General features: G+C 35.4%; 4 protein-coding genes across 4 annotated transcripts; 3 read left to right on the top strand and 1 right to left on the bottom strand.

Moving 5' to 3' along the window:
* Positions 1 to 19: 19 nt before the first annotated feature.
* Positions 20 to 1930, top strand: PHYBLDRAFT_163867 (hypothetical protein; the record flags this gene model as incomplete). The annotated part of the gene is made up of 1 exon (XM_018434885.1): positions 20 to 1930. One exon carries the CDS (start codon positions 20 to 22, stop codon positions 1928 to 1930), a length of 1911 nt encoding a protein of 636 aa, XP_018296815.1.
* Positions 1931 to 5212: 3282 nt separating this feature from the next.
* PHYBLDRAFT_157646 (hypothetical protein) lies at positions 5213 to 5935 on the top strand (the record flags this gene model as incomplete). The annotated part of the gene is made up of 1 exon (XM_018433657.1): positions 5213 to 5935. One exon carries the CDS (start codon positions 5213 to 5215, stop codon positions 5933 to 5935), a length of 723 nt encoding a protein of 240 aa, XP_018296814.1.
* Positions 5936 to 6598: 663 nt separating this feature from the next.
* PHYBLDRAFT_140831 (hypothetical protein) lies at positions 6599 to 12372 on the bottom strand (the record flags this gene model as incomplete). Its single annotated transcript, XM_018430464.1, has 3 exons — positions 6599 to 8499; positions 9068 to 9210; positions 10985 to 12372. The coding sequence occupies 3 exons, from the start codon at positions 12370 to 12372 to the stop codon at positions 6599 to 6601; spliced, it is 3432 nt and encodes a 1143-aa protein (XP_018296813.1).
* A 5229-nt stretch (positions 12373 to 17601) lies between these two features.
* On the top strand, positions 17602 to 18985 carry PHYBLDRAFT_157645 (hypothetical protein). The gene is made up of 6 exons (XM_018433656.1): positions 17602 to 17776; positions 17862 to 17926; positions 18007 to 18087; positions 18153 to 18269; positions 18349 to 18472; positions 18548 to 18985. Exons 1-6 carry the CDS (start codon positions 17635 to 17637, stop codon positions 18973 to 18975), a joined length of 957 nt encoding a protein of 318 aa, XP_018296812.1. The 5' UTR covers positions 17602 to 17634; the 3' UTR covers positions 18976 to 18985.
* The last annotated feature ends 565 nt before the right edge of the window (positions 18986 to 19550 follow it).

Raw genomic sequence — 19550 nt, 5'->3', positions numbered from 1 at the left:
CATGAGGGATGCGCTCGAAATGCTCAGACATGTCAGCAGTACAGTCAAGCAGAGAGCGGAAATGGACTCACTCAACGATCTGGACGATACGGATGACGAGAGCGAGGATCCTTGTAGAACGGACGGAAATGCAAGTGATTCAGTTACTTGGAGGCTTAACCTTACGCCAAACATGATTACTCTCGAGACAAATATTCAAACCTTGGCTGGCTTGGAGAAAGTTCTCGAACAGCTGCGACTGAATGTTAATCAAGAAAACATGGAAGTTAACGGACGTCGCCATCGCAAGGCAGTGTGTTCAAACGAGTTTGAGATGAAGTCCTTCCAAAATGCAATGTCAACCCTCCTCGGCCTGGGCATGATGGTACGAATGTCCAAGCCAGACGTATTTCGGCAATTCAATTCGATACAATTGATGCAATTGATGCAACAGTGCGTTGATGCTTTTTTGACATGCGAAGGAGCTTTCTTTATCGATTCTGCCCAGCTACTCAAAGATACACAAAAAGTACTTACACATGCAGATGCAGCCACAGAGTATCCAATAAAGACACTTCTTGTTCTGAGTATCTGTTGCATGATGATCCGACATGTCGGCTTTCACAATCACCTCCCTCCTGCAGTTTCTCTTGGACTAATGCGGAATTATTATGGACAAGCACGTGTTTTGCTAGAAGATCTGTTTGACTGCCATCACATATCTGTTGTCCACGCATTGTTCATCCTCTCACTTTTTCCTCGTGGACATGCTGATTTCTTTTCACCTTCTCGAACACGCTCGCCACTACTACAAACTGCGCTTCGTATGGCTCTGGCTATGAACCTTCATCGAATCGATGTATCTGGCCATGCGCCTGGTAACGTAAACGAATATCGACGACGGTTCTCTTGGATGTTACTGTGTGCAGATTACTTTGCAGAGTCGAATGCAGTGGGGACCACTGGGTGGATTGCACCTACTGAGTGGTATGTTAATTTTCCAGATTCGCTGCCAGGTGAACATAATGCTAGCAGAATCCAAGCCTTTTCATATTTTTGCCGTGTTGTTATGATCAGAAAGATGCACTTCTTCCGATCCACTTATATGATTTCTCTACGATCTACAAAAGCACTTGCGGATGGCCTGGACAACTACATATTCAACACACTTCTTGACGATGGTTACTCGCACCTTCGGCTAGACCCAAATAAGATATCGGGGTGGAGCAAAAGTGACCTCGAATGTCTCCTCATCAATTCATTTCACTGTAACACATCTCTCATCGCTCGACTACCATTTTTGCCACGGGATTATCTTGACAGCGTTCAAAGAGAAGCGCCCGAGCGTGATCGAGACATTCGTGAAATACACCAACGATTGTTTCATTCAACCCAATCCCCACCATTCATTCCTTTCATGCATTCTAATCCTTCGCCTTCATCCTCGTCATCATTATCATCATCTTCTACCAGAGTTTTGATGAAAAACAATCCTGAACGTACCACCCACTGCATACTGAGCTGCCTGGAGATATCTAATCGCTATACCCTTCTTCTGGAAGCCCTTGTTTCAGTCGACCCATCTGGATGTCACCAAAGTCCAGTTTATGGATTACTTATGACTGCGCTTGTATATCGCATATTTATAGCCAGTAATCAAGATACCGATATTGCTCGCGTATCTCAAATCAACCTTATCCGTACGCTACGTCTTGTCGAGCGTTGTAAATCTGTCTATGGCGATGCTGTTCTATATTATCTTGAACAAGTCATTCCACGATGGGTAGTTGTACCTCTTGAGGAGCCAAACGAAGCCCTAGTGTTCAAAGCAACACAGATCATAAATGGCCTCAAGTCGAGATTAAACCAAGATTTAATGGCCAACTTTAGGGAAAAGAGTGAAGAGACACAAGTCAGTCAAGAGTCTGACATAAAACCAGAGAAATTTTAATAAAAAGAAACGCAAAAAAAAAACAAAAAAGCAAAAAAAAGGCATAAACCGAACCAAACCAGACCAGACCAAACCAAACCAAACCAAATCAGACCAAACCAGACCAAACAGAGAAAAGCAAAAACTTCCAAAAATATTATCAGGCATTGCATTGCATATTTTCCCCCTCTACTCATACATATTTTATTTTACTTTACTTTACTTTCTTTGTGTTTCATGTGTACAATCGTTTTTGCGCATTTCTTTTTTTTTGTTTTTGTTTTTATAATAAAGTCAATCAGAGGAAATATCAGGCTTTAATAAATGTATGGCTTGTGGCAATAAGCTTGCACTAAACTGTTCTTTCATATTATTTTACCCTTTTATACTTAGGTGAGTAGCTTTTTAGCAATAAAAATAAAAAAGAAGAGTCAAATAAAAGCACAGGCCACGCTGTTTTCTAATTTACAATAAATAATAAATAATAATAATATAAAAAAAATCGATTAAAACCAATAGGGTGTTTCAAATTTAGATCTTGAAGGATTCAAGGTTTAGATATTTCTATCGGCGAACTTAAAAAACAAGTCAATTTCCTAAAAGGATTCAGAAACTATTGTAATATCTGTAAAAAAAAATATCTAAATCAAAAGACTTCAAGAAATTTCTTTTAGACTTTTAGACTTTTAGAAGTTGACTTAAGGGTTTTTTTCTACATGCCTTTACTTAGGGAAATTCAGTAATATATTTTCATATTAGATGTTATTGGCTAATTAATAGACAGCAGATAGAAAATACAAACCTTAAATTTTTTAAGATTTTTAAGCTTGAAACACCCTATTGAATCAAATCAGATCAAACTCTAAATTATAAGACTCAGATTATTCCAAAAGTTTTATTATTATTTAAATGTCCGTGATAAGGCCAAGGCACAGACCCACGCTATGTACAGAAATATTAAAAAGCGCAAATCCTAGAGTGTTCGAGCTTAAGATTGAGGCAAATTATGATTTTTTTAGATCAATGAGAATTCGGCTTTAAACGAAAAGAAAGGAAAATTGAGAGAAATCATTGTTAATTTTTTTTTGTAGAATATTTTACCTGTAAAAACCTAAATTTCTTTAAAGAAAACCGTGTTCAATACGGGGATATATGCAGTTGAGAAAAAGATATTCGTCTTGAGAGAACAGAGCTGGTGCACTACGCCAAAAAAATAGGAGTTTTAGAGGTGGTTTCACAGGTGGTTCCGGAGGGGAAGTCAGGGCGCGTTTTGTGTCCTCCCCCCTTTTTTCCAACCCTGAGTTCATGTGCATTTTAATACATCTCCGCTTACCGGTAGTTTTAAGATTCTATTAATATATTGATAACCTTTTCTTTTGCTAATATTTGTCTTTCAATTGGACAAAACTTCTTTAAGTATAGGTGAAATATTATATGCCATTGGTTACTACTAATTCATTATTCTTTTAATTTAGATTCTTTTAAATATTTCTTGCTTAATCATTGTTTTTATTGGATAAGACATAATTGCACTGTAGTGTATTTTATAAAAATACATTTTTATTGGTTTCTCAAATGGATATATTTTTTATTTATCGTTTTTATTGGTTATTACACTACACAATTACATTTTATATATCACTTTTATTGGCTGTTATGATAGACATTACATTTTATACATCATTTTTATTGGTTATAAACAGTCAAATACATCATATACTTCCAATATTAAATATACTACTTTACACTGCAGTGGATAGTTACTTACAATTGCCTCCTTTGACGGTCTTTCCAGAGATGACTGACTCTTGCAATTGATGCCCAATTTTGATGGCATCTGGTGAAATCTATACCAACCCTCTTAAGCATGTTTGCATGTTTATTGCAAATCATTGTTCGATCACATCGCTGGTGAGAATCCAATTCCTGCCAGCACAATGATACAGCTTCCTCTGGGTAGACAGCTTGCAGTTGCTTTGGCCAACGACCGCACCAGAAAAGAGATGTTGTATCGCCACCATCATACGCAAAAGGCTGATGGCAGCATTTCCGATGTCTTTGACGGACAGGCATACCAGTCAAAGAAGCATCTTTTCTCGGGTGAAAACGACATCGCCATTTCGCTGTCTGTTGATGGGTTTGCTCCCCATAGTGTTCCGGGTTCGGTAACCATTGTCCACGTTACCAACCTCAACCTTCCCCCAATGATCCGCTACGAGCGCAGCCGTATGATCCAAGTCGCGATCATCCCTGGTCCCAAAGCACCCGCCGACTTCTGGTCATTCCTGGAGCCTGTTCTGAAAGAACTTCGGGTTCTCCAAGCCGGTGGAATGGTTGTGAAGACACCATCTGGAGATATTAGTGCAAAAGTCCATGTACTAATGACAACTGGCGACATCCCAGCTCTGGGAAAGATGGCTTGTCATGTGGGCCATATGAGTAAGGATGGCTGCCGCATCTGCCACGTTGTGGGTCAATCTCCTGGCCATGGCCAATATTTCCGAATGCCATCTGCCATCACCATGCGCACACCGGAAAGTTTCAAGCACTTTGATGAGGTGGCCTCATCCAGCAAAAAAGGGTTAACTGGCCAATCTCCCTTCTCCTTACTGGATTCCTTCTCTGGTCCGTTCTTCTTTGCATTGGATGAAATGCACGGCATTTGTCACGGCATTGGCAAACAGGTCTGGGGGCTCGTGTGTGGCAAGTACGGAAAAGATCATCCTCTCTCTCTCTCTCCCTTGCTGCTCAGAAAGAAATTGGTACTGCCATGGTGTCAACCAGAAGAAGTATTCCGACATCTTTCCACGGTGCATGGATCAACATCGCAACAAGATCAGGGTACTTCCGGGCTGTGGACTGGGCTGACTTCATCTTGTTTGTTATCCCCACGCTTGTGGCAGAGCGTGTCCGTGACCAAGCTGCCCGTAAGGCATTGCTTGACCTGGTGCAGACATGCAACCTACTCATGAGCTGGGAGTTATCAGCGGAGGAGAAAACCTTGATCAAAACGTAAGCTTTAATTATAATTAATATTATTATTTTATAACTTGTGTTAACTTATCTTTTTTTTTTAGAAATCTCGTCGCATGGAATGCGTATCTGGAAGCCTCGCTAGCTAAAGGAGAGGTCCAGCTCAAGGTCTTTACGATCAACCAGCACCTCCTGCAGCACTATCCCGCAATGATAGAAGCGTATGGTCCCCCCAGAGCGTATAGTGCACGATCTGTCGAGAGGGCGATTGGGGAATACTCGCGAGCAATAAAGAGTAATTCGGCAATTGGAATCAACGCTGGCAACATCATGCTTGGCTTGACACAGATTCGACAGATGAGAGTTGAAAATTCAATAACGACAATAGCAACAGTAACAGCAACAACTCTCCTTCAGTATGACGATCCCTCTGCTGGTTGGCCAATTGACCGAGAAGGTAGTAATGTTGGTACTGATTCTGACATTGAGTTCTGGGGGCCTTTGAGGAACAGAACGATTGTTGATAGTTTTGGAGGCATTTCTTGTCTTCCAGAGCTTCTTCAAAAGTTCTACGAATCAAAGGGGGAAGAGTGTAGTATGATTGAAGCAGCCATTAAAACAAGCCGTAAGGCATTTGTAAATGGTTGTGTTATTGACTCTGCACTCGACCATAATTGTGTAAAAGAAGCACATAACGTCAGACTTCAGGTTCAGGTTGATGAGAACCGCAACATTGGGCAAAGCTACTCTCCAGTCTACAAGGATTTCTTTGGGAAGGTCGTCGTTTTCTTTGAGCACAAGCTCAACAACAAGAGGTGGCCGCTTGTCCTTGTCAATGTTTATGCAGTTCGTTTGGTAAATAGTATACCAGCAATCAACAATGGGCAAATGAAGCCAATGGTAGTTCACCTGGCAGATGTCAAAGAATTAGTTGGTTTGGTGAAGTCGGACGCGACTATAAACACAATAACAACAACAGCAACAACATATGCAGTGTGGCCAGAGCTTAACCGCGGCCCAAAACTGTCACTTGATTCTCTTGCAGACTTATAATTTTTTTTTCTTGTAATACATTATTTTTTTTCAAATTGTCTTAACATATTCTATCCTCCCAGCAAAAAGTTTAGATATTTTTCTCTCTTTTACCTCTGACTTTTAATAGTCATCAATTGCAATCTACATTTACTAAAAATGTAAAATCTGTAGTTAAAATGTACTTTTGTCTATCAGTAGATTTAATTTTAGGTGGTCAATCTGCTTTTTGTCAACCTTTTCAAAAAACAGAGATTTTCTAGTTTCAAATTGGATTTTTGGTGATTTTTTAATTATTATAGGCCAAAAACAAAGTCACAAATACAAAAAACCGCCCCTATTTGTCGTAGTGGTAGGAACTATAGTTAGATTGTGGAGCTTGTATTTTATTCAATTGTGGTGTCTATACCACAATTACTATATCGAACATCACTGTATCTAGCTCTGACTATATATAAATATATAGATTAATATCAATAATGAAAATGATAATTTTAATGGTAATGATAATAGTAATGATAAGGTATGAGGGATGAGGATATATGTTAAATTACAAGACAATGTAAACAAATAATAATAATAGTGTAATGAATACATAATGACATGCTTAAATAAATAAATAAAATGCAGATTTACAATAAGGTGAAGTGTATCTATGACTTTGAAAATTTCCTGGAAATCGGTTTACACTGGCATATAGCTAAACACAGTGGCGACAAAAATCAAAGTAATTCCAGGAATCACCATGAGGAACGTTGCAAATGGAAATGACTTCTTAGTAATGTAATCGGGCTCGAGGTAGAAGAGTCTCAAGAAAGTAAAGGGTATACTGCTGATGATCCATGCTAGTACTATCCACTCTGTACGTGTATGTCTTTTGTAACCTGCGATGATTCCAAGTAGTAAAGGGATAACTATTCCTGACGAAAGAACAAAATACTCCCATTTTCCTGATGGCTGCGTTGAAATGCCCTTAAGCTTAGTTTCCTTTTCCACAAAAAGTATCATACCAAGATGGGATGGAACATTGCTTTTTGCTAGAGCGTGCAACGCAATCCGAGCATGCTTTCTTTCTGATTTTTCGGCGCCTTGAGTAAGAAGTTTCATAGTACTCTGCAAGAGTTCATCATCTGTTATGTAAACCGGTTTGACCTCCAATTCTTCACAAAGAGCTTCGTATCTCTCAAGGTCACTCTCGATACTAAATGCCGAAACTTGCATAGGAAGAAAATACAATGAGGCTGTTTGCAGGATTGACATGATAGTAAAGATGCCCAGAATAAGTTTTGACCAGCTATCACCAGAACCTCGGATTATCTCGTATAAAGTGTAGCCCAATTGAATCAAGGAGATAAATCTAGGCAAATGAGACGATTCTTCCAAACGAGTAGCTTCTTTCAGTTGATTCAGCATAGTCTTTGACAAGTAGCGAATGATCTTTGGATGGACTGGGATTTGGTACATGTGTTTCGACCCTGGACCGGCTATTGTCATGGTTTTTGTTTTATAATAAAATGGTCTATACTCTTCATCTGCATTAACTGTGTTGCATCCAATATGTATACTGCCACTAAGTATTGCCTTCTTGAGACTTTCTGCTCTTTCTGGCCCAATGTCTTCTAAAATCTTCTTAAGGTGATCCCCATTATCATAAATCCCTTCTTTAAAGCCAGCCCGAGTTTCGGTGAGTGTCATCGTATCAGCATATACAGTGATGAGGGTTTCGCTTTTTTTGAGTACTCTTCTTCTGTTTTTCGGTAAAATAAACTTTTCAACGATGTCTACTTCTTCATTTTCGGAGATTGTTTCATTGATTGCTGACCCATAAGATAGTTTCTGGTTGTTTTGAGTGATATTTGGTCTTATCTGTTCCGGGTTTTCATCGCTAAAAGTGACAGTAATTGCTGAAGAAATCGTGTCATAAGCTGTGATTGTTTTTGGCGACTGGGTTGGGGTTACAGCCGACAAGTCCTCTGGTGCCAATGGGTATTCTTTTATTTCCGGGCTCACGGAAATCCCTCGCGATTTTTGGAGATGCTTCTCTTGATAGGTACGGGTCCGTATATTGCGTTCAATATGGTGCTGAGAATAGAAATGCTTCGCGTCTGACTTATCACTTTCATTGGAGCCTTTATTGCTTTCATGGCTAATAACTCTTTCTCTTCTTGATTGATCGTCCTTTGTTGATTGCTTTTCCGTAGATTTATTGATTCCGAGAATATTGTCACCGTCCATTTTTTTTCGTATAGAGCCAACTGCTTCATATATGCCGCTTGTTGGCCATGCTAACGCGGACATGCGCTTATAAAGTGTGGGGAGGAAGCGTGTACTTTGGTCGGGTCGAACAGTGGCAGCATGGGAGACATAGGCCAAAAGTACGGTTTTGAGGACTTTCAGTGCGGTAATTTCACTTTCTGATAAATGGCTGTCAACATATTCACCGAGATCAAAAGGGGCTGCGAAACACCTCTCTATCATATTATACAGCAGTATACATAGTAATAGTTTGCTGCTTCCAATAAAAGATCTCAAGTGGGCAAAGTGTGGCATATTGTCTGTACGAGGAATAGCAGTTTTTGGTTTTTCTTTAGAAATAAAATAAAATAAAAGGAGAAAGAGATGTAGGAATGGTTTGACGGAGTGTTTCTTTTTTATTCTACAAGAAGGAGTGTGTACTTACTCTAGGAACGATACATGGAAGTTATTGTACACAATAGGTTAGAATTGTGTTACAAGCATACCTTTTTTAAAGTTGTGTTTATTAAGTTTGGCAATACATAGTTTGCCAGGATGATGACCAGGATGAGAAATAGTACAACAAAATGACTAGGATGAGAATATATTAGAGTCACATAATATAAATCGGCCCACAAAGATTATCGTAAAAATACTTTCAACTTATAATGAAAATCAGTATATCAATAGTCATACATATTCTCCTTCAATAATCTGTGTATAAGGCATTTCAGAAATGTTGTGGAGAGCAAAACCAATACTTTGATTCACAAAGGTTTCGATCAACCTCTAATGATCTCTTGTACATAGAGATACTACGAAGGTCAATGAGGATATGTAGTAATTGGTTATAGAAAGTATATGTTAATATATAGCTATGAGTGTAATTATTGATAGATACTTTACATATTAATTTACTTGAATTCATTGGAGAGTCTTCTCTTTGAAGCCGTTTGTTCAAAAGGAGTTCACTGGCATGGCATCTCAGCCCATTGCGTTGTACAAATACAGATACAGGTACAGGTACAGGTACAGATATAGTTACATATTTAAACAGAGTTCTTGAGATGAAAGTATAATTACACTTTCATATTCAACAGTAACAATAGTAGTGTATTAAAAAGTATAGGTAGCTATATCACTTGTTTACTTATTTTTTGAAAAAAAAAATGGATACATTGTCACAATATCTCAATGTTTAGTATGTCTCATTTACGCTTTAGATTTATCAGCATACCCTTCTTCTGTCAAAAAGGCATATGATTTTGACTGTATACATCAAAGAAATCCGAATAATACTGTAACACAAGCAATAAATTCTAAGCCTTGTCTGTGTAAACTACTTCTGCGCCATGTAACTCGAACAGATATACCTTTTCGCTATTGTCTTTCACATTTCATAGACTATTTTTTTTTGTCTCATTAATTATTTTTAGATATAACCTATATCTTTCCAATCTTTTCTTCTCATGCAGTGTAAAATATCACAAGTAAAGAATAAACATTTGTTAGCATAAGTGACACTAGACTTCTCCGTAAACGGTACACAGCCAGCAGTACAAGTAAATGTCTATGTCTCCAGTTTGTAACAGAGTTTGAATATTTAATGACGTATAAAACTATCCTTTATTCTTTTTTTTGTATATTTTTTTTATTCAGTACAAATATGGTAAATATATTTATACTTTGTTTTGCGCACCATCCCCTTCAAATCGATACTGCGGTTTTTCTTTCTTTCTTTCTTTCTTCATTTGAGTTAAAGATGTATACTGCGCCTCGTGCATATTGTAAATAAATGCAAGTGTAAATATTTCTGTAAATCCAAGCGTAAAGCAACTTTAAACACTCTTTAATAACAGTAGCAGAGGATTAGAGGAGTGGCTTAATAATTAAACTGTAACCAGCATCTGGAATAAAAAAATTATGGTATATAAATATAGACGTGCTGAATAATGATAATGGTAATGGTAATGGTAATGGTAATGGTAATGGTAATGGTAATAATAATAATATGTGATCCGTTACTAAAGTTCTAAGAATAAAAAGTCTTGCGTTTTCATGGCTGAAATGCATTGTATCATTTTTATATATAAAAAATAATTGAGCTCAAGGATATTAAAATAAACGCTAAAAAGCTAATTATAATTTACTGATCTACAAACCTTGAGTCTTCTAAATAACATGGCAAATAATATCCCAGCCCCCCAGAAAATATATGTTAAACTAAAGTCTTTACTATGGGCTTCTGGGTTTTCTGAATTGTATTGCCCTTAACCAGATAGACTCATTGGCTCTCAGCTATAGAACAAAGCATATTCCTAGCCTTTTATAGGGTTTTTACGTCCTTCCGTTTTGTAATTCAAAGCAGAGATAGGATTTTTAAGTGAAAAGAGACAAAGTAATCTATAAATATTTGTAAGTACAATGTTTTTGATAGACAATATATATATATCCTTATTTAAGCTGATCTTTCCCTTCTTTTTTGCTGGAAAATAGTAAACACGGATTCGATTTATGCGCTATTGAATATTTTATTGTCAAAACTGGATCAACGACGAGCATCTATTTTGATTGCTTATTGTATTAAATTAATTCAACACTACTCTATTATATAGGTTATATTGATTAAAATTATCATACATTTTCGTGTAATTTATTGATTATATGTTTATACAAATGTAATGCTTAACTTTTGGTAGCTATATAATATGTCAATTTTACATGGTAACATATCCAGTAATAGTAATCATAGCAACTAAAAATAAACCTGGAATAATATAAAGTATCGTCATACAAATAAACAAGCTCTTCTTATTTAAAAAGTTCATGTCAAACACATAAATTCTTAGGACAGTCAGAGGGAAGCTTCCTAAAAGCCAAGTGATAACCCATTGTTGCGTGGTATTTCTTTTCGAATAATCAGCCACCAAACCAAGAAGTAGAAATATGGCTGGCGACCCAAAGATTACGAGTATTTCCCATATTCCAATCGGCTGAGGTGTAAAACGTAGTTTCTTAACGACAAGTTCTTGGCATATCTCTTTAATGTTTTCTGCTTTTGGATAGCAGTTTCTGAATATGTAGTATGGTGTATCGTTCTTATATGAAAATAGCTCTTGGAACTTTGGTGGCAAGCTGCTATATACGATTCTTGATACTGGATGCAGAAAGGTGTTTTTTTCTATACCTTGAGATTCCGGATCCTGAACCCCAGTTTCTTTCTCTAGATCGTTTTTGTTTTTGGAGGAGTCATAAATCAAACTAAAGGCAATAACTTGGGCTGGTAAAACAATAAGAGAAACTGTCTGGAGGACGGACATGAAAGTATATATGATCATCACAAGCTTTGACCAACTTTCGCCTACGCCTAAAATGATTTCGCCCACTGTCCACAAAAGTTGAAGTAGAGTTATAAATTTGACTAGGTGTCCAGAATCCTCTATTCCAAAAGCTTGATCAAGTTGTATAAGCGTAGATACAGGAAGATATTTGATGAGTGAAGAAGGAATTTGTATCTGGTGCTTACGCACTGATCCCGGACCGGTTATTGCCATATCTTTGGAAAAGTATGGCGTTATATTATGCATTTGTTTGCCCATGTTATTATCAAATCCAAGGTATATGGCTTCATTAAGTATAGAATTCTTTATAACTCTGGCTTTGTCATCTCCCATATGTCTAAGAATTGTATCGAGGGCGTCTGAGTTATCTTTAATAATTTTCTGTCCTCCCAAACTTTCTACATCTTCAGCAAACTTTTTCAGGTCGTCATATTTTTGTTGTGCGTCATTTTCTTGTAAAAGTATGCCATTTTCTGGATGTGATATCTCAGTCGTCTTTTTCTTTTCTGGCCTTTTTCTATCGGGAAGTCCGATAATTTTATCACCATTGATCCGTTTTATCATTGAGCCGATAGCTTCGTATATTCCGGAAATCGGCCATACTAAAGATGATGCCCGTTTAAATATCCCAGGAAGCAGTAGAGTCGATTGATCAACACGAACAGTCATTGCATGAGCCACATAAGCAAGTAGAACTGTTTTAAGGACGATAAAGACCGCTTTCAATTTCTCGCTTATAGTATTATCGATGAACGTGCTAATATCCAAAGGTGCTGCCGCGCACTCCAGTAACTGTATGCTGATCAGAAAGCATATAGAAAAAAGAGCATTTTTTTGACGCTTGTTTTGTAAACGATTGACATTGTATTTTGAAAAAAGCATTTTGATTTACTTCTTGAAGACGAAATTTTCGTTCTCATATTTATATAGAAATACCAATAGAAAATGGGCTAAGCACAATATTTTCAGCCTGAGTCTCTATATAAAATACAACTACAGCTTTTAGTGATGTGAATTATAAGCCATAAGTGTATGTTATAAATAAGTGATGAGTAGTATCCTTGTATAAGGTTCTTTGATGTTATTAAACTTATTTTACTAAACTTTTTTTTATCGAGCCAATATTTCAGATCAAATAATAAGAACTTGCTTAATGAATCAAGGGCTTAGTATGGTATTGTAGGCTTTTGTGTGTAATAGAGCGCTTATAAATGTGTGTAAATTGTGTAAATTAACCTCAAGATGAGCAAGATACTTTTTTTAGATAGTAGTTTATATGCCTAGAATTTAACAGCCTAGAATTTTCTTCCAAGTTGCCTTATCGATATTATTAGTGGATACATTTTACTTTAGAAATATTTTTAATGTACTGTATTTTATACAAGTCAAGAACCTTTCCTTGCTAAATTATATATTTTACTAGTAATGGCCCAAACACAAAATATTTGGCTTATGAACTCACATCTTCTCTTCACTTAATACATGGTTATAAAAATATAGAGGCTTTTATTAGATTTTTGTTTTATAGAATAAGTGTACAATGAAATATTGGAGGGAAACGAGGTGCGGGCTCATTTTCCTTTATAAAGCTCTACATAAAATACGTAATTAAAGAAGCTCTAATATTCAAAAGAAGCTCTAAATCTTTTTTTTTGGAAACAGGCGTTCTGTGAATTTATTTATTCAAGTAAAGTTTAAGTCAAATCAAATCAAGATAAATCGAAGAAAAGAAAAGCAAATGGTAAATGAAAATAGCTATCTATATCATCCGAATTATGTTATACTTAATTAAGCAATTGGGCTAATATTTCAAATCTTATATAGGTCAATCTTATCGTCAATTTAAAATACGTACCAAATAACAATGTAGCTAAAAGTTTAAAGAACGTAGAGCATAGAGTGTATGTTGGGTCTAATATGAGTAAATAACGCCAAACGTTTATATATAGCTTAATATATCTTTAAGGAAGTGTAAGCACTCAGTAGACTGACGAGACTAATGTAATCTATACGATGTTATGAGGCTTGGGGTAGCTCAAGAGTAATTGAATATGGGTTCCAAATTTAACTTTGGCTGGTCAGAAGAAGTTGCATATTTAGAGTAAGTTACACCAAAACTAAAGGAATGTTTTTGAAGTAGAGTGGTCGAAATAAATCTATATACAAGCCTTTTTTTTTAAAAAAAAAAATAGACAATTAAATGAACAAGACAAATAGAGAGCCAAGTTTTTCAGAAAAAGGCATTAACTAGAAAGGAAGTAACCAGAAATATGAGAGTTAAAACAATAGTATGCTACACGCAAGTAATAATTGAGCGGTATTTCATGCAGATGACAACGAATTTCTCTAGTAGAAAGCATATGAAGTGTTTGATAGAACTAGTAAATAGTCTATCAATAGTATTACAAGATTCAAAATAGAGACTGAACAAAGTTAGTAAGAGTCATGTTTTACTATTGACCTGGATCATACAAGCTGTTGAACACAAACTAAAACGGTTTAAAATCCAATCTATATGGCTTATACAAACAAATGTTGTATTAAAGTATTTTTGTAAACTATATTTAATTGCTCATCAAGACTCACATGAGATATATCAAACTTTTATAGTAACACATTTACAGTCAAGGTTGAGACACTTGAAAATCCCTCTTATGTAAAGCAAATGAACATAGAGAAGTAAGTTGAAGTACACATTCCAGGAAGATTGCAAACGATTAGATGTTTATTTATCTATTAATCGATTATTTTTGTTCAATTAACACTGGGAAACCTGTGTTAATGGTATAATGGGGTTTTTTGGCTTTTTAAATCTTGTACAAGACAGCAATATAGGTCATATTACCACACCTTACTACACTCTTAGGAGAAATTATATTACAATTACTAACATGAATTACACCCTCTGTAGGAGTAACCAATTACACGGCCAACAAGAGTAACCCAGTGCAGTGTCCAACTTAGGATATTTCGTCTCGTCACATTCAAAAATAGAAATTTATGGCAAAGAAAAGAAAATGTTGATACAGAATATCTCTCATTTATAAACCTTTTCTTTTGAGGGACCCAATTATAGCTTACATCTAGGTAACTTGGATGTTTATATAGGTATCCAGTAAGTTCAAACACAATTAGTTTAAGAATATAAATAAGGTCATCTTAAGTTCTAATTTTGTGTAAGACAGAAAGAGACAAACTTGTGATATTTTAAAATGTGCTCAAGTTCTAGTTTTATATGCTGCTTTACATCAAATAACCACATATGCATAATACAATCTTATTCTTATGCTTTAACACAAGAAGACTTGGATCAAGTATTCATTTTACATATGCATTACTATAAAGTAAAATGAAAGTACAATAAGGTGATATTATACTCAGTGAAATATTGAAAAGGATATATAGTGTATTTTATTCCACAAATCAAACAAAATTGGGGGTTTATGTTTTTTTTAACGTCGAGACTCAGTCATATAAATCAAAGTAGTGTATGTATAATTTACATAAATTCATAAGAGTACTTACAAGTTTCAAAATCAAGTTAGATTATTATTCACAGAGTCTCTTTACTAAATTACTACGACTCTCCTGCTGTATATCCAGAATAACTGAATTGAAATTTTGTTCAATGAACTATATGGATTTCATTATTAAAGTCCGGGTACATACTACAAAGGGTTTAAAGACTAGGATGTACAGAAATAAGATGAACTGCACTCAAAGCCCGATAGAGATATAATTTTGTTTATTCCACTCTTACAACTATATCGAGCTTTGACAATATATAAAAAATAACGCACAGATTTTGATGTGAAACGTGGTTAATGGAGATGTATATTGACAGCTAAAATACCCGAATATAATTCAATCCTTCCTGGGTACTTAATAGGATACAATTAACTAAATGGGATGTTATAAATTGGATAACATTAACAGGTTTTAAAGTCTACTTTGAATCCTGATAACTTTCTATGCCAAATTTACAAAAGAGTAAAAAACTTACGAGTCTTTTCAGATATATCAATAAATTAATGATTGTAATACTTTTTCAAGCAATGTCTACATAATGTTTTGTTTTTGTTCTTACAATTTTTAAACACTAACAGCAACTACTCTATCATTAATGCACAAATAAATACGATGATTATTTTGAATAAAAAAATTATTATATTTAAAGATGTAGATATTCTACATCTAATATAGTACATTTTCTTTTTTTTTTGTGTCAAACAGAAAATTCATGTTACTGCTTTTTTTTGGCCTTTGCTTTAATCTCTATCTTTTTCTCTCATACGCGCTCCATTTTTTCTCTCTTCTGCTTTAATTCTTCTTGTAAATGCACTTTTCTTAGTATAATTAATGTCCAAAGTACCAGAACCTAAAAACGCAATCAGCACATCAGTGTTTGGACTCCAAGAAACTTTGCGGAATCTCAAGAAACAATGTCCAGCTCTCTCGAATTCTCAATCTAATTCACTCGATCCCGCATGTCCTGTCACTGCTGGCAATGGTAAACCATTTTTTTTTTTGCTTTTACCAATTTACTCCAACCAATCTTGATTTAAAAAGCTAAATTCTATATAAATTGATTCGGTTCCAGAACTTCACGCCTTTGGAGCAGTAAATATCGACAAAGTACGACAAGAGTTTACGAATCACATCAATTCCATTCGCACCATTTGCTCTCAGTTCGAAACCGAAGTATTGGGAGATGTCATGAAGATGGGGTCAGGAGCAGACCCTGCATTCCGTAAACACTTTACTCATTTAAAAGTAAGGATACTTCTTTTTTCTTAAAATGAAAGAAAGCATATATATATATATATATCAACTTATTGTTGGGATTAGGAACAAGCACTTTTAGAGAGCACTGTATTGAAAGTAAAAGATACATTGAAACGTACGCAAGAATATTTGGATGAATCATTGGATAGTTCTGAAGAATCAAAGGCGAAAATCAAGATCCAAAAGATTGAACATCTGGCTCAGTCTATTGGGTAAGAATCTTGCACACCAAAAGAAAAAAGAAAGAGTGCCTGGGGGTTTTTTGTTGAATGTAAAGAACTTGGTTGCGAATAACCATAATAATAGGCTAATGACATTTGTGGACTCATCGCAAAAGACTGCTTATGGAATTCCAATGACAACAATTACTCTTGGTGGAACTGTAATTGTGGTGGATGTAATGTAGCAATTTAATAAGGTGAATAAGGTGAATAAGAGTACTAATGATAGATATATCAGATCGATATCGATAATACTGGCAGTGTATTGCGCGCAAAGGTGACATATGTATCAGAGGCACTCCAGAATGATCAGGATGAAAGAGTATGTTTTTTTTTTCTTTGGTTTTTAAAATTCTGGGGCGTTGATCGAAAGTGTATGTACTGATCTCTTTGTGTCTAGGTGGATAATATGCTGGCAGAGAATCTCCAATTGAAAAGCTTGAGTTTATTTAAACGTAACCTGGGAACATTGGCCCTCTTGGACCGTTTGAACGTCAAATATGCCCCTACAGACTTTTTCCTAATAACTAAATGGCTCTTAGCTGATCTTAAGGCTATTTACAGCCAAGAAGTGTAAGTAGAATACATCATTATTGAGTATTATTAAATTAAATATACTTGCGTGTATTATAGGCTGCTACTTGACGATGATTTGGCAAGTGTATTAATGGAGGGCCGTGGTATCCCGAGTTTGTATTTGGATCACCCGGGTGTGTCAATTTCTTACTGGATTGATAAAAAGTATGTGCTCGGTGGCGACTGGAAATCAGTACAGAAAAGCATAGACAGAGGTAATTTTTTGTTATATTCAATCAAGCACAAGTGGTTAGTTATACTAAAAAAAACAAATTTTACTGTAGATCAGAACAATCAATTGCTTTACAAATCTCACAAACTGGACATTTCGTTTGAAGCCTCTCTTCACCCGCAACAGTTCTTACCTCCTTCAAGGACAAATTACTTGCTGGGGTTTGATGAAACAGAAGATTCTGTTCAGGAAGGCGTCAATGGGTAAGGATAATAATATTACAAATAAGGGTAATAATAATAACATGGTTTTAATTTTTATTGGTTTTGGATGTTTAGAATGCATTACAAGATAGTCAAGGAAACAGAATTCCCCAAATTTATTGGCGCAATGAGATTTGTAAAGCCTTTGCCAACCCTTCCTGGACTCCACTCAATTCCTGTACGATTTGTGGCAATTCTTGATCCACCTGTCCCGGCTTCTGACATTATTGTCCAGAAGCTGATGAAAATCACCGGATTTTCTAACGAAGGTACAAAAAAACAGCTTATATATATATGGTTGGTTGGTTGGTTGGTATAACTCATAATTTTTTTTTATTTTATTTTTGGCAATAGATTCGAAAATCCAGACTACTACCACAAACCCAAGCTCTGATGCACTCTCATTAGAAGAACTACTAGTAAATATATCAACTAATAGTTTTAATTAGCTTTAGATTTACTTTGTTCGATGTTTTAATGCATGTATTGATTTGTGTAGGTTACTGACATCAAAAAGACAACAGATCAATCCAGTACAGAGCAAGAAAGTATATTCAAGACCAATGGAAAACTGAGACTGGTAAGTAGATAGATACTGTACTTATACAGATAATTGAATGTTATGTTTACGTTTGTGTTGAGTAGAGTGTGGATAGTAGTAAAGAGCAGGTCTACAAATGGGCAGGATCTCAAAAAACATCTGGAAAACTTATTGACCGGATACCTTTCAATCATCCTGTTCAATTATTTAACATCATTCAGGTAAAGATTCATATATATATATATATAATATAGCTACACTTTGGATTTAATGTTTAATAAGATTTTTTTTCTGGAATAGTGCCTTCGCCAACAGCAAATGTACAATACTCTGTTTCAAAGCATATTCTATCAAACATCCCACAAATATACAGTTTTACCCACCAGCAATCAACACACATTGTCTCTTGACGAGATCCTTCAAGGTAAGTTCTTTTTATTTTATCTGTAGATTGCTATTATTGTTTGGATAATCTAATTTAATACGCTTACTACTTTAGAAGGTTCTGCAGATACTTGCTTACACATTGAAGTTACGTCTATCAACAATCCTCATACACTCCACCTCACACTGTCTCTACCACCTACTCATCCATTGTCACCACTTGTATTGATTCCATTGGCTATCAGCATTCCAATTGATACACCCACACGTCCTGTAGTCCGCTTAGACCAGCACGATCCTTTATCTGGAACTCAAACCAATCAAGCCATAGGCTGGAATACGTTTGTATTTGATGAAGACAAGATGACCCGGGTAATACAGACTGGATACAGTATTCCACTTCTTATTCGTTGGCTGTGGAACCGAATTGAATCGAATCAAAACAATTTGAAGACCAGGGAAGAACTCAGTTTGAAGAGACCATGCGAAGATTCATTGTTATGGAAAGAAGAAAAGTACATGAAGATGGATATAAGCGATTAATGCTTTATTTCAACGTTATATATACTTTTCACTAAATTGCTCAAACTAAATATTGCTTGATTTTTTTATGAACAATTTATTATACTCTTTCATTTATCTAGATTCATTTTTTTTGTATTGCTTGTGTCTGCGATAAATATTTAACATAACTCTTCCATGTTTTATAATAAACACAGGAAACCCTTTTTTTTTTTTAAAAAAAATAATTTTCTATAAAAATTGTATTTTTCACTATGAGAAATTAATGCTGATTCCAATGGTGATTTCTGGAAAATACTTATGGTACTTTCCAAAAAAAAATCCAATCGGAATCAGCATTTATTTTCCATGGTGCTTCTTATAGCTCTGTTCATATATTTCTGACTTTTTGTATTGCTATATTGGTATCTATGTATAAATTCTACTGTAAGAGGCCAATGTTAATTTTCCTAACAAAATAATTATAATATTTCGATACAAATCCAATATGTGGTTTTAACATATACAAATGGGTTCCAAGTTCTGGGGTAAATTTGCTTGACTCCGCCCCATGCAAACATTCCATTCCATTCTAAACATTCACTTTGCAGAAACTT

Source organism: Phycomyces blakesleeanus (genome assembly GCF_001638985.1).
Source record: "Phycomyces blakesleeanus NRRL 1555(-) unplaced genomic scaffold PHYBLscaffold_3, whole genome shotgun sequence".
Taxonomy (NCBI): Eukaryota; Fungi; Mucoromycota; class Mucoromycetes; order Mucorales; family Phycomycetaceae; genus Phycomyces; species Phycomyces blakesleeanus.
The sequence above is the reverse complement of the archived record's forward strand: the minus strand, read 5'-3'. Positions and strand labels throughout refer to the sequence as shown.

Bases quoted from the DNA above. Each gene is read 5' to 3' on its own strand.
- PHYBLDRAFT_157645 (XM_018433656.1), top strand. From the start codon at position 17,635: ATGAGATTTGTAAAGCCTTTGCCAACCCTTCCTGGACTCCACTCAATT. The intron at 17,927-18,006 runs GTAAATATATCA...TGATTTGTGTAG, and splicing joins TCTCATTAGAAGAACTACTA to GTTACTGACATCAAAAAGAC. The intron at 18,473-18,547 runs GTAAGTTCTTTT...TTACTACTTTAG, and splicing joins TCTTGACGAGATCCTTCAAG to AAGGTTCTGCAGATACTTGC.